Source organism: Rhynchophorus ferrugineus, unplaced genomic scaffold (assembly GCF_030347505.1).
Source record: "Rhynchophorus ferrugineus isolate W39M unplaced genomic scaffold, kcgeb_rfMv2 rfM1, whole genome shotgun sequence".
NCBI lineage: Eukaryota > Metazoa > Arthropoda > Insecta > Coleoptera > Curculionidae > Rhynchophorus > Rhynchophorus ferrugineus.
Window position 1 is genome coordinate 44363103 of NW_027472580.1, and position 14810 is coordinate 44377912.

The window sequence follows — 14810 nt, forward strand, 5'->3', positions numbered from 1 at the left end:
TTATAATGTTACTTTGTCATAGAAGAATGTATAGAGAAGTTCCGGTATAGAGAATGCCATGTCAACTCTCTCAAAAAAAGTAGTTTTGAAAAAAAGGCTTGTAAAATCTTGGGTAGTATGGTAGAATTATTGAATTATTGCTTAAATTATTTCAATGTGCGATTGCTATTCCATACAGTGTCCCTTCCTTTGCTTAAAGAAAAAGCATTTTCCAAACTTCTTTATTTCAGACTATAGTTCTGGCCTCCTTTGAAACGTTTGGAGCTCATACTTCTAAGCGCTTAATTCGGGTATTGTCGACGAACGCATAGGCTTCCGGGCCAAGTATCATTCTTATAAGAGTGATTTTAAAACGGGAATGAAACCTTCATTAGAAATGAAAATTGCTATAAATTTAATATTAATCCTCTAAGTTGAAAGTGTGAGTGTAATTAAAGTGGTAGAAACTGACTTTAACTGCACACTAAATATGAAAGACTATGTCAACGCACATAGAGTATTTCAAAATATATATTTTGAGAACGAAAGGTTTTACGAGGGAACATGATCGTAGGTAGACGGATGATCCCTATCGTCTATTGTTCTATCTGGTTTACATGCATTTAAAATGTAGACCATTTGTCTATGGCTCTGGTGCTTGTTAAAGCTCTGAGCTGGTCTTTCCTACGTAAGTCTCGATTGATGCTGGAAACGGTTCACGGACGGGTCTCCAAGCACCTGTTCAGTACCGTCGCGACGTTATTGCCCTTTTTATTCGCTAGTTCCCTATCATGTTCTCTCCCTGATCTCTAGCTTGGCCGCTTTCTTGCGCGCCAGCATACGTCTCCTCTTGGCTGCCATCCTGGGTATCCCTTTCCTCAAAGTCAATTACCGTATCGGCCCAAGCATTGATCCTTGTGACGGTTTCCTCATTAACTATCCCATCTGCATTCCTTATCTGGTAGTTCCCGTCGGCTGCCCGATGCCTGTTTCGGGCCTCTACCCTTTTCCCAATTTCGCATGTCTCCAATATTCTAGTTTAAGTCTTCTGGACCTGTGCGACACTCGCAGAGTCCATCGGTCTTCTTTAGTTTAAATCTGTACAGGTAAGCTTGCATATTTCCGTGGCCTATCATCAGTTGCACAGCCTTCCTACTCAGTCCTGTGTTTCCTGTCCTTACTTGTTGGCAGTATTTGTAAAGGGTTCTTCCTTTAATGGATTGCTCCCAATGCATTTGTCACCTTCTTTTTACCTCTCCTTCCTTGATTCTATTGATGGTTCTGGTGCTGATCCATCCTTGGTTTTTCAGTCCTATTTCTTCCTTTACAGTGGCTTTTCTCGCGAGTCTGTCAGCGGTTACCATTTCCTTCGTTGTCATTCTCCGGCACCATATTAGCGATATTTCACTACCGCTTTTCTGCAAATCTAGCAAGGTTGTTTTGATTTGCATTATGTCCTTATTCCGTGTGTTTGCGTACTCGGCCCACCATATGGACATTCTACTGTCCGTTCGAATGGTGATTGGTCCCGAGAGGCTTCTGTCCCGTACCAGTTCTATGGCTTTCTGTACCGCCACGAATTCTGCCGCTCTGGAGCTCGATTCGTCTTTTATTCTAAGACTGGTTTACATACAGCATCACTAAAACAGCTATATCTTCAAAAATAATTTAAATTTTAGAAAATCCCTTCAACGGCAGATTCTTAATGGGTTAACCTTTGAAAATGTGAAAAAGAATGAACTTTTCAATTTCCTAGACTAGTATTACCCCTTAAATCAATTAATATTACGTAGACTATGAATTGATTTTGTTATTGGGTACATTAATATTTTTAAGGTATTAAATTAGGTACTCCTTTGTTCCATCTTCCTTCTCGTTTGACATACGAAAAACGCCCATTTTTAAAACTATCCTACCGTCGGACAATTTTCGGGTATTTTCATAATACTATAACTGTAATAAATCGCTGGTTGATCTCACCAACGCCTAGTGAAAACGGAGAGCAGCGATGGGTTTTAATTAAAATAAAAAAGTGTTTTAATAAAATAACACGGATTTAATTCCTTTAATAAAACAGTGAACCACGCCATCTGAAATGATGACGTCAAAATGTCGCTATATTGCCACATCAACTCCGAATTTTAATTCGTTCTGGCTTTGACATACAACAAAATTCTAATTTAAATAAAATAATGAAATAAAAATACTGTTATCAAAGGTATTTTAACATTATAGTATTTCTAATGCATATATTATCGAATAACTTAAAACTACAATTAATTATAAAGTTATAATAGTTCGTACGTTAGGGTTGTGTTTTATTATATTTACATTTAACTCTTCCGTACCAGCTATGAGTTAGAGTTCTATGCGCATTTTTTTATGTAATGGTATTCCCTGGAGGCCTAATCCACCTAATTAACAACTGTATATCCAAATAATATATTTTACTTTCATTAGAAAGCATATTTGCCTTTTATGCTTACTTCTTGTTTCCTTCGGTACAGTGTTTTCTTCTAAAGTCATTTTGATATCACTGTATTTCTCCTTCGTTTATTCTGATACTACCTGTATACTAGTTTCTTGATAAAACTAGATTTAATCTTTGCATTCTCCCTAATGCATCTGCCATATCTGCAAATCAATTAGTATTCTTTCTCTCCTCACACATTTTAACGAAACGCTCATATATATTCTGAACAATTACACACATATATGTGCATATAAATCTTTCACACTTGCAATTAGATTTCCTACAGTTATCGTATATGAATCATATACTCATCTTTAGTTGTTTCTACTCTCATCACCCTGTTTTGGTAATTGTCAGCATAATCACATTTTTAGAAAGTTTTATTCAAGTGAATAACTAAGCTGTTAATTTCCAATCTATCTATCTGCATTGAATTATTAGTAAATGTTATGACTAATAAAACCTAACAAATTGTTATTCCAACGTTTACCTTTCTCCATCAACTTTTATTGTTTTAAAAATATTTTTATTATTATCTTGCCATGAGTGACCATTGAGTATATTGGTCCCATTATGAAATATCCATATCTCATCTAAATATACAAATTTTTTCATACTTTCGATACTTTTCAGACAAACAGTTTTCTCTGAAGTAATTGTATTAAATTAGTTTATATTTAAAAAACTACTCACTGTTTTTATGCATTTCATATATTTGATCTCTGATAGAGCTAACATCAAGCTATCTTGATTCGTCACCCGCTTCGTATGAGGACGGTTTGTTTTCGGTCAATCCAAGATTATACTTTCCAATGTTTGAGATATTTTAGTGACCGTGTCCATACTAATATTCAGTACAATTAATATTTAACTGTAAAAATGCTTACCTATCCAACGAATTTTACTGGCAAACGGAGGCTTCCATACCTCGGTCCTGTTCGAAATATGATTAGAGACACAATATGTTCTGTCTGGCTTCGCCATATTCAATGAGAATAATAATAAGCAGCTATTTGAAATTTATCCGAACAAGCAAAGCGTTAGAAGAACGTTTACCGGCTTATAACCTGTAGTTATTGCAATTAATATTTTGAAGAATTTTGCAGACGTTTTACAACCGGATGACATCTTCGAACTTATCAGCCAGCATTGTGTCTCTTTTTAACTAGAACATAATGAGTGGGAAAGTATTGTCTGATACGAAATGTCTAATATATGATACGTCTAAAACAAATTTACAATTTACGGCAATCAATACATTAAACATATCGATGACGTGAATTCACTGTTATTTTGAATAGACTATACCTAAAAATTGGAATTAATACATGTCAACATATCATAATGTATATTACTATAATTTAAAAACATTATACCAACACAAAATGGCTAACAGGCCGCAATAACACATCTCATCGCCTCAGTCATACGTTCGAATCCCGCTGGCACCTGGTTGTAAACTGATGTTTTTTATTATTTGTAATTGTGATGAGAGTGTAAAATCGGAAAAGGAAAACCTTCCTAGTCACGCTAACAACCAGGCTAGATAAGACTATATTCCGAGATTAGCGTCTAAGTTGGTCGCTCGTAATAAGCCGAGGACGTAATCCCGAGTCCACATTAAAAAGCAGTAGGTTCTGTCACAATCGCAAAATTTAATGTGACTAAACAACATTGTTATAAACATGTTTAATATAATGAAATGATACCTAGTCATAAAATATTAGTGAATAACATTTTAATAAATATAATTATTAATATCAATATTAAATTATAAACCATACATTAGAATTGACTATTAGTTATTACTACTTTAATCTAATAATGAATGCCATGATACAACAATACAAAATAAACATAAACAAGTCGTCACGTGACATTTTAAGAAAGAAACGTTTGCGATTAGCGATACCTTCTTGTCACCGCTTGCTGTTATAAATTATAAATAAATTATATCATATATAAATATCGATTTAGATGAATACAAGTATAAAATTATATAAATAATCATAAAAAGGGCCATTTTTAAGTTTTAATTTTTTTTATAAATATATTTCCATACCTAATGTTAATCGAATATTCGAACCAGTGGCTGAACATCATCTCTCTCTCTCTAATTGAGGGCTGTGTAAGAATCTTTGATATCTATTAGGTCAATTGCCACCAAATATCTGTTTTGCTTATTTACATAACGTTCCAAATTAAAATGGCCGTCACTCAAAACTTGATCATTCAATCTACGCTGCCCAGGAAAAAACGTTCTGACAGCGCTAGTTTCCTTAAAGCTCAAGTATATTCCTTTACGATAGAAGAGCAAGCGAGTTTTTCTTCATAATTAAATAAAATGTCTACTTAACAATACATAAAATGTATGCACCATAAAATCAGACATTAATTTCACAAAACATCGAAAAATAGAAATCAATCATCCTATAAAATAAATTTAAATTTTAGACCATTTTAATAGTCAATTTAAATATTGACTTATTTTGAACACAATAATATTTAACATATTTTTCAATTAAATAAAAATAAATATCGTTTGTACTTAATTTAATGTACATATTAAGTAAAAACAAGCCATACAATGTATCTGACTATTGACCTTTTTAATTACAGTTCTGGTTATACAGTAAGGCCGGAGAAATCCGTCGTGACGAAGCATGTTTGGACTACAGCGGGCAAGAAGTGATCCTATACCCTTGCCACGGTAGCAAGGGTAACCAATACTGGGACTACGACTCTGTAAAGAAACTAATCCGACACGGCAGCAGCGACAAGTGTCTGGGTATCGATGCCGCCAAGAAAAAGCTAATCATGGAGCGTTGCGATCCCAACCTGGACCACCAGAAATGGAACATGGAGAATTACGATCGATCGAAATTGTTGTAGTGGACGATGAACAAACCGACTGACTGTTTTTAAATTGTGCGCGTTAAATAGTTGTATATTTTTTAGTCAATTTATGTATCCTAATTTTAATTGTTCAATTAACAATATTGTCTTATTGACGCAAACGTGCAAAGACTTATATAAGTACAAGGAAAATATGTCAATTGGGCTTAAATCACTTACATAGGCAACCAAGAATACAACCTATCTTAATGAAGCAATATAAGAACTGATGAAAATCATTTGGTAACTCCTCATCTGTGCCATATCAAAAGAAAATTTTTAAAAAATTTATATATCATTCAATGGTAATAAGAAAATTTCTTTTTATAAATTTTTTCCACAGTCGACATTAACGTTTTTAATATTAGGTATGTGCTATTAAATAATCAGAATTGATTAGATGTATATAGAAATGAAAGTATACAACCACACTATATCATTTGAAAAATGTAACAAGTATAACTAATTCTGATTGTATATAATGGTACTTGAAAATATCATACATTCCAACATATCTTGTGAGAAATATCATAAATGACATTGCTCAAATATGATATATATAACATGCATTCCAAAATAATAAATATGTACTTAATATATGTGAATATGAATGTTTTTATACATTATTTATTGTACAGTATTCAAAATAACATGCTCATTCATCTGAGTTATAAAAACGATTCATACTAATTCATAATATAACCATTTATTAAAATGTCTCAAATCAATTTTTATTGTAAATATATAAATAACACTATTGTGCATATCTTTTTTAATGTATGGTAGAAGTAAGTTAATATATATCAAGAAAGCGGTACAATAGAAAATTTGATCATCATCAAAGTTGATATTGTACCGACCGAAAGAGTTATGTATTAAAACTACGGTTAGTTATATTTTTAACAATACTTTTTTAGGAAATCGGTGCTTTGCTCGTTTTTGTTAATATAGCGTTAATATTTGTAATTTAATTGCAACTATCTGTTTATCGGGATTATGGATATGCCAGTGTTTTTAAAATCGAAGTGTCATTTCTGCGTTATCTAGTTGCGACATTACTGTCACGTAAAAATGTGATACATTTTTGTTAATTATCGCTTGTTAAATCCTATAAATTTTATTGAAACAACCATAAAATTGTTTCAGTGCTCAATATTAATATTATAGCAGTTTTATTTTTGACGTGAAAAAGCAAAATGCCACAATAAGTCAATGAATAGAGTGTTTTGTGATTATGTTTCGTTCGAACATATCTAAATGGTATTTAAATCCTAGTTTTAGGCCAGTGTATTCTATTTTTATAATGTGCCTTAATTTTGTGTATATATACATATGATATGATGTTAATTACAAAATTATGTTGATATATTTATGGTTTTATTTGATAAAAATGTATTACCTAAGCGTAAGTTCACACGATAAGCGATTGACGCACAGTTTGTAACCGACACTGTGTGGCGAAGACACAAACACGCGTTTGATGCTACATTGGAAGCCTAAAAGTAAGCAAGATGCAACAAGACGTTCACTTTGAAATCAGTAGTTTGTCATATCGTTCACGCGTACGCGCACTTTTCGTGCTTTAAAACGTATTTTCGAGTTCTTTTGAACAAACTTAAACACGCGTCAAACGCTTGTCATAAAAACATATGCTATCTCTACCTCTCCAAACACAAAATATTCCTAATACTATATTTCTCCTGAAACAATACATATCGGACACACCTTAAAATGTAGTCATCAGAACCCTTATTAGTCGTAGATATCCAGCAAGCTGCTTGGAATAAAAGCCCAGAAATTGAAAGCACAACTAAAGAAATTAATTATTCTAAAGAAAATAAGGAAGTGGTAGCTGAAAAAAAGACGAAAACCACAAAAAAACAAAATAAAACACTGTAAAATATAAATATATTAAACAACACAAACGTGGGAAACTAACTATTCGCTCTGGAAGCTACCAAAAACCAAAAATCCATCCATCCATAAGAAACCTAGGTCCATCGCCCTAAAATTGGGCACACAACAATCAATAAAAAGTTGAAGCTGAAACCCTCAAATTAAACGGAAATAAATTTTAACATAATTTAACGCCCAATGAATGCAAAAGTTAGATGATTCTTCTAGTCACCAATGTTATAAAACTACCATGAAAGAGAATTAGAGGACATACTAACAATGATTTAATGTACATTTCGACTAAAACATGTCCCTTTGGCCTCGGACCTACTTGAAGATAACAATTTATTGTAATCAATAAACGATGTTTTTGTCTCCTCTATTATCCTTTCCAAATCCAGATCCTTCCAGGTAATCCTAAAACGATTCATGCTAGGATACTGCACAGCTATGCACTCATATCTCCTGAGGGTAGCGCACTGCCTGTCACATTCTCATGGAATGTCATTTATTGACGACATTGAGATGATGAACTCAATTTCCCTCATGAACTACCTAACATATTTACCTACCTATATTATAAAAACCTATCCAAATTGTTTTGTTTCCTTGAAATCCTTGAACTAATATGACTCCGATAATTACGTTACTTGTGATGAATCAATTGCCCTAAAATTATTTATAACAATTCGCATGTATTAGATGTAAAAAGCGTGCGATTGTTAATTTAGGCAGTTTTGGAAACTGAATATCTTCCTCTAAAAATTATTAAACTTCTGACATACCTCATAACCTGTGCAATCTATAATAATCTGCTCAGTTTTTTATTCATGAATACTAGCATTTTCTAAAGATACATTCTTTTGAAAAAAACATATTTCTCACAGAGAAATATTTTTTAAGGTAAAAAAAAATTGGCACAATATATATATAACATCTCTATATTACATTATTACAATAATATACTGAAAAATAATTTAACTGCTAACTGAAAAAGTACACAGAGCTTAACACATTGTTTATATCGAAATCGCCGGTCTGAGGTAAACGTTGTAACACCCTATTTAACCGTTTCCTTGATTGATCTACTACCGTTCCATTATTGGAAAATTCACTGCGAAATAGTAATAACAATGAATATAATATAGAGTTAAGATTAAGAAGTATACATTATGTTCTTAACACTTACCTTTCTTGTACACTAAATTTATCAAAAAGGAACATAGAAAGATTTTCCAAAATTGGTTCTGAATGCAGAGCAACAAACTGTTCGCGACATATCTGAATTTAATATCGTGTTAATGTTGTGTTCAATAGCAGTAAAATAATATATTTACCTTATTCATTATGGCTATTGTGGATGGATGCGTCCAATAACAATCGTGTACCGAAACGAAAGTGATACCAGCCCTCTCTGAATATAATGAGGTGAGCATCATATGACTAGAGTCCAAGGAATGAATAAAATTTGGTGGAAAGGCATTTTTCTGCTTTACCATATTTGGTACCCTATAAATAAATGGTATAAGAATATCCTTAGATTCATATGTTAATTTCTTCTATTTTATTAATCACCGATCAGAATCTTCATTTTTAAAAAAATTAATACATTTTCAAAATGGCATCGTTTTTGATAAATTTTAAAATGTTTAAAAGAAATGTTAGGTCTTTTATGGGAATTGAATAACATACAAGATCACAAAAATGCGCAAAGTTAAAATTGTAATTTGAAAAAGTCGTTATAAGTTATAGGTGCAAATAAGCGTTCCTAAAAATTGTTTCCTTAAAAAATAAAAGCACACAAAACGGATGTGATTTTTGATTCTTAACCATTAGTTGAAACCATTAGCATTGAAAATAATTAAACAGGATTGTATTTGAATAGCCTTTGTTAAACATAAAACAAAATGAATCAAAATTCTTCTTACGCATATTGGTCCATAGAAAAAGGCTCATAATCAGAAGCTGCAATTTTTTTAAATTTTGAATATGGCTGAACTACCGGAAGTCCCATAGGCGTCACCCATTCTACATTCTTCCCCACGACACCAGATATTAATTTTGCACAATCCGTAAACCAGTCTTGAATTTCTCTAGTAGATGTAAACATAGTCCGTAAAGACTCAAACGTTCGAGCTACATTATAAAACAAAAATATTTGAAATAGTTAAATATAACACAAATGACTTTGGTAATTAATCTCTAGTTATAATTACGTTGACGAAATCATTTCAATCAGAAGGTACCTGTTAAATATGAAGATGCTGACCATATAGCATCTTTTGGAAAGTCATCAATATCTTTAAGTTGTTTAGCGATTTGTAGACGCGCTCCAAACTTTGTAACGCCATACACAGTAGTCATGATGGTTTGTTTAATGACTTTCCTTTTAACAAAACCTTTTAGAACTGCCGCTATCTACAAATGAAAAATCTCTGTATATATTCTACATGTTAGATAAGAAAACTTAAAAAATGTAGAAATTTCAACATAATTTAACTAAAAAAATATGTATGTAAGAATTAAAACTATAAAGTAAAAATAAAATCTAATATATTTTACTTCTAAAAAAATGTGCAGAATTATTATAAAAAGATATTTTATATTTACCTGAAGTCCATTTTTAGCGTCCTTAGCTCTTTGTTCTTCAACTAACGCCACCACAGCGCTATATACATCCTGAGGAACATCAGAAGCGACTAAATTTACGCTATGAGCCCCGGCACTGTCTCTACCTAAAGCTGCATAATGTTGTAAACCATTACAGCTTCCATCCTGAAAATAAAAAATTATTATTATGGAGCAGGTGTTTAAATAAAACCTTGATAATTCTCACAAGATAAGTTTAAAATTCTAATGCTTACAGTAAAAGCCAATTAATTTTTTAAAGTTAAACATTAAACAAAACCGACTATTTCCTCATTCTACATTTCATTGCTACTTTACTATATATTATCAGTAGGGTGTATATATAGGGTTTTATCTACATTTTATATAAAAGGGAAGAAACAGAAAAAAAATACCAAACCAACATAAATGTATATATATATATATATATATATATATATATATATATATATATATATATATATATATATATATATATATATATATATATATAACATTAAACCTTCCAATATACTCTAGTCTCTTAGTTCCATATAGCCATATAATTAAGTTGACGCAGATACTAACGGCAAATTATTATTATAAAATAATAGTAGTTTGGAAAGGAAATAATGTTTTTTTTAATAAACAGGGACTTATGGAGCCTTTCCAAAAGCAATGGTGGTGGTGGTAGTGGATGATTCAAATATAACAAGAATGATACCTTAAGGTTAAATATAGAACTGCCCTATTTCAGTTCAATTTTGGAGCCTTATTGCTGAATTTTACATATTTTTAGCATAAACATAAATATAAAAAATTATGATCATTCTTACTTGGTGTATGGGAAAGTGAGAAACATAATCTGCTGGATCGATACCGGATCGAACAACATTTGCAACTTCAATGCAACAGGCTAAAGTTTGCCATGGCTCATCGGAACCCGCCCACCACATTTTACCATCAAGGGGATGATCAGCACTATCAAGTATCAAATCCATATTTTCATTGGCAAATTCCAACCTAAAAATTAAACTAGTAAAATTACTATTCTCACCACTTTATAGATTTGCCTTTTTGTTATTTAGTTTTAAGCTATTTACTTTATTATTTAAGAAAATACCTGTCTTTTATTGAATCTCTTTTCTTCAATCCAGTCAAATTGACAAGATGAATTTTTAACCAGTCCAAACCATCCGGACCCAATGGCCTTCCTTCCGCAAATATCAAAATAGATCTTGCCAAATCTGAACCTAAATGATTCAAATGAGGTGGTACTGGATACACGCGCCCTCGAAAGTCCATATTATGCGGCAACCAGAAAATATCATTACGAAACTAGATAAAATAGATAACAAAATATATATAAAACTCCTTGAATTCGTGAGAGTATAACTTCTTTTTTATTTTGTTTTGCAAAAATTTAGATATATAAACAATCTTACATGTTCAGCTAAAGATAATCTGTACAAACAATCGCTCCATAAAGAATACATTTCAGCCTTCTTCCTCTTCTGTTGCAACTTCTGTCTAAAAATATGTTGTTTTTCAGCCTTATCCATGTTAGGTGTTATTGGTGGTAAAGGTAGTAATGCTGATGGCGGTTCTGGTACGTCTAACTTTGCAGATCCGCCACTTCTAAAAACCTATAAACAAGTGTTATTACATAGAAATCTACAATCTACTCAATCAATTTACTTTCAGTATTATGTCTAGTACTCTAGTATTAACTTTCCATGGAACTGATGCTAATTGATTAAGAGCATCTAAACTAGGATATAACTGAACTGGATCTACTTCAGACATAATTTTCTTTTGCAACGTTGCTTGATATGGTAACCTTAAACATTAAAAAACAATAGTTTTACTAAATTTCTAATAATACAACAATATAGCATAAATAATAATAAATTGAAACTAAAAACTTAAAATGAATATGAATATATAGTATAAGGTTACCTAACAACATCAGTAGGTGCAATAATATAACCCCCATTAGTCATAGATGTCCAGGGAACAGGAGGACAAACCATCGGTACCTCACTTGTAAGAAAAGTTAAGGTTTCTGGTAATGAAGCCTTATATAATTTTGATAATACAGGATGAGGCTTAACTTCCTCTTTCACCAAACGCCCCTGATTTCGAAATATAGTATAGAATGCTGGAAGATAATTCCTATAAACAAGCAATATAAAATATAACGTAAGCCTGGAGTATAAAATACAACGTACTTGTGTTTACTTTCTATACGTAGAGAATTTACATCGATTTTTAAGTCATGCATTATGATGTGGTACATAAACTTCCCTATTGCGGTTAAAGTACTTGGTGTCCATGGATTGTGACCCAACTCTAATGTCGCTCCCTTACTTGACAGAGAGTGTTCAATTAACTGCCATTGTGTCCTGCTGTTGACATATTGTTCTTGATCTGGTAAAGCATCGAGCTTTCTGTGCATTGCAGCATATGTCTCACAATATTTAGTGTGGATTTGCAATATCTAAAAACTATTATTTATAGTAAACTACAAGAAATATAATAGACAATTTACCTTCTCTAGAACACCTCCTTTCTGCTTCAACCTATTTATATAACGCGCGTAAACCCGTTGACCCAATATTCTGTATAACAATGAAACTTCAGGACTGTAAGTCTCAGATCCATAAGACAAACGTTTAGCTTCCTCTAAGATAATATCTATAAATTCCTTTACTGGAAGGCATCTTATATATGGCTCTAAACTTATAGGACGTCGCTTAGCCGTTAAGGTAGCTAAATCTCTATGGAAGGCTTCCTCAGCATCTTTTCGCCACATATTATAATGAACAGTTAATACATGTCGGCAATGTTTAACTTCTTTTGATATATCACTTTTAACATCTATGCTTTTAATCTAAGGAAAAGCAAGAAAACCATTAAAAAAGTAGTATTACCTCAAAATTATTACCCTCACAGTTACGTATCCATCATCTTCCAGTTTCACTTGTTTTACAATTCTTTCATTCATTTCACTAGATGTAAACAACCCATTATTGTCACATGTTGTAGGTATATCCAATTTTAATTGCTTTTCATTATTTAAGCTATCCAACAAGTGATTTTTATATTGAATTTGTGGCACTTTAGGGACTGGTACATAATTATTATTAACAGCCTTGAATGCTTTTAAAACCATTTCACGCTGATCTCCTAAATAAATACCATTGTTCAGCATGTCATCAAATGTGATATTATTTCTCATAGCTTCTTTAACATATATACGAATATCTTTTAGATAATGATTCTGGATATTAATTCGACCCAAACATTCAAATATAGCCACATAACAATGTAAATCTGGTTCTACATTTTCTTCTTTCATAATATCTAATACTTGTTTTAAAGAACAAAAATCGCCTTTGTGTGCAAAACCCTATAAGAAATAATGGAAAAAATTTTACGTAATTACAAATAACAATTTCAATAAGTCTTAAATTGCCAATCACCTTTAATAAAGTTGAGTATACATTTGCAAATTGAATTGATGTTGAATGTAACTTTCTTCTCACTCTAGACTGATGATAATAAAGGGCATTCAGACCTCTCTTTGGATTTTTTAACACATTACACACTTCCATATAAGCTGCCAATGTTTTAGCAGCAATTTCATGCTTATAATTTTTCTCTATTGTGTTATAAATTCTGGACTCAACCTGAGGAATTTCTTTTACCTCTTGATACTCAGTTATAATTTCTGGTACTTCTGGTTGAAGTGCTGGAGAAACTCCATCACTAAAAACAAATATGAGTGTATTGAGTAAAATAATATGAAATAAGTAAAATGTGTAAAATGCACTACTTTTTATAACCTAAAAGGTCATTCTCTTCATGTAACTGGCTTTCTTCTTCAGCTTCAGCTAACAATAGTTCTTGTTCAATATTCAAAATAGATTGGTGAATAGCTGGTTGAATATCTTCACTAAAAAGTACCTATAGAATAAATAGCAACACTTATATTATAATATACCTTTGGTGTAAATTCTCCTTCTCTGTTTCTGCTTCAACTACATTGTTTACTTTGTCGTTTTCTAAATATATGTTATTTGTTATTGGTGCAGTATTATTCAAAATATTTTCTACTACCAAGTCACTAAAATATTTAAATATCTACTAAATCCACATGACATTTAATTAAAACTAGAATAAATACCTGTAAGTATGAGATAAATTATTGACACTTTTATGTGTTAACTTTCTTATTTTATACAGTTCATCTAAACTTAAATTTGATGCTGCTAGTAAATTGATTTCTTTTGGTGTAAATTTCACTACATTTGCCTTTTGCAATCCAGAAAACTTATCAGTAACTAAAAAGTTTAGTTGAATTTTGGTATAACTTATTTCATATATAAATAACTCTTACCAACAAACACATCAGTAACCTTTTTAATAGCTCTTCTCCTTAATTGTTTTCTTATTTTTTTAAGATTGGCATTTGTTGCTGAGGACTGATCTCGAGTTTGAACTATAAATGTTTGTTAAAAAATTAATAACATAACCTAAATTTAGCACATTAAGTATCCTTTATTTTACCATGCAATGAGAATTACATATTAAAATATAACACAAATTATATTCAAAGTATCAAGTAAATAATCCACAATAAAAACTTACCGCATAAATTTACATTTAAATGTTTACATAATAGACACGTTCTTTCAAAAGAAGTCAAGTCCTGATTTACACTTAAACTACGCAATGACAACGGCAAATTTTTTTGAAAAGAATAAGAACCATATTTATATAATTGATACATTATAACTTCATCACTTGTTTAATAGTATCTTCTAGCAATTTTAAATTTAACTTTGTAGACCCTAAGCATCTAATGTTGTTATTCAGCCATAACCACAAAATATTGAGAATTCCTGTGACCATAAATCATTTGTCAATCACATTGTCTGAGTATGTTCAGAAAAAA

The 14810-nt window shown here is 31.4% G+C and overlaps 2 protein-coding genes across 3 annotated transcripts in view; one reads left to right on the forward strand and one right to left on the reverse strand.

Moving 5' to 3' along the window:
* Positions 1 to 6713, forward strand: part of LOC143206811 (putative polypeptide N-acetylgalactosaminyltransferase 9) — a 336211-nt gene extending 329498 nt beyond the window's left edge. Inside the window, 1 exon segment of the mRNA XM_076419549.1 lies at positions 5072 to 6713. Within this exon segment, the coding sequence (XP_076275664.1) occupies positions 5072 to 5344 (273 nt within the window). The 3' untranslated portion in view covers positions 5345 to 6713.
* Positions 6714 to 8168: 1455 nt separating this feature from the next.
* On the reverse strand, positions 8169 to 14763 carry mtRNApol (mitochondrial RNA polymerase). Of its 2 annotated transcripts, XM_076419546.1 has the most exons (20): positions 14504 to 14763; positions 14253 to 14354; positions 14040 to 14196; positions 13857 to 13979; positions 13689 to 13808; positions 13336 to 13621; positions 12804 to 13262; positions 12402 to 12743; positions 12082 to 12350; positions 11810 to 12025; positions 11549 to 11690; positions 11296 to 11496; positions 10974 to 11188; positions 10687 to 10873; positions 9854 to 10018; positions 9490 to 9661; positions 9172 to 9379; positions 8581 to 8752; positions 8433 to 8524; positions 8169 to 8357 (listed from the first exon to the last, which is right to left on the reverse strand). In XM_076419546.1, exons 1-20 carry the CDS (start codon positions 14643 to 14645, stop codon positions 8228 to 8230), a joined length of 3900 nt encoding a protein of 1299 aa, XP_076275661.1. In that variant the 5' UTR covers positions 14646 to 14763; the 3' UTR covers positions 8169 to 8227. The 2 variants fall into 2 exon arrangements, with proteins under 2 accessions (XP_076275661.1, XP_076275662.1); XM_076419547.1 differs by lacking the exons at positions 8169 to 8357; positions 8433 to 8524; positions 9172 to 9379 and having other exon boundaries at positions 8587 to 8752; positions 14504 to 14762.
* Between the last annotated feature and the right edge of the window lie 47 nt (positions 14764 to 14810).

Excerpts from the sequence above, each read along its gene's own strand:
- mtRNApol (XM_076419546.1), bottom strand. The coding sequence starts at position 14,645 with ATGTATCAATTATATAAATATGGTTCTTATTCTTTTCAAAAAAATTTG. Across the intron at positions 13,980-14,039 it reads AATTTATCTCATACTTACAG|TGACTTGGTAGTAGAAAATA; the intron begins GTATTTATTCTA and ends TAAATATTTTAG. Across the intron at positions 9,380-9,489 it reads AGCATCTTCATATTTAACAG|CTCGAACGTTTGAGTCTTTA; the intron begins GTACCTTCTGAT and ends TTTATAATGTAG.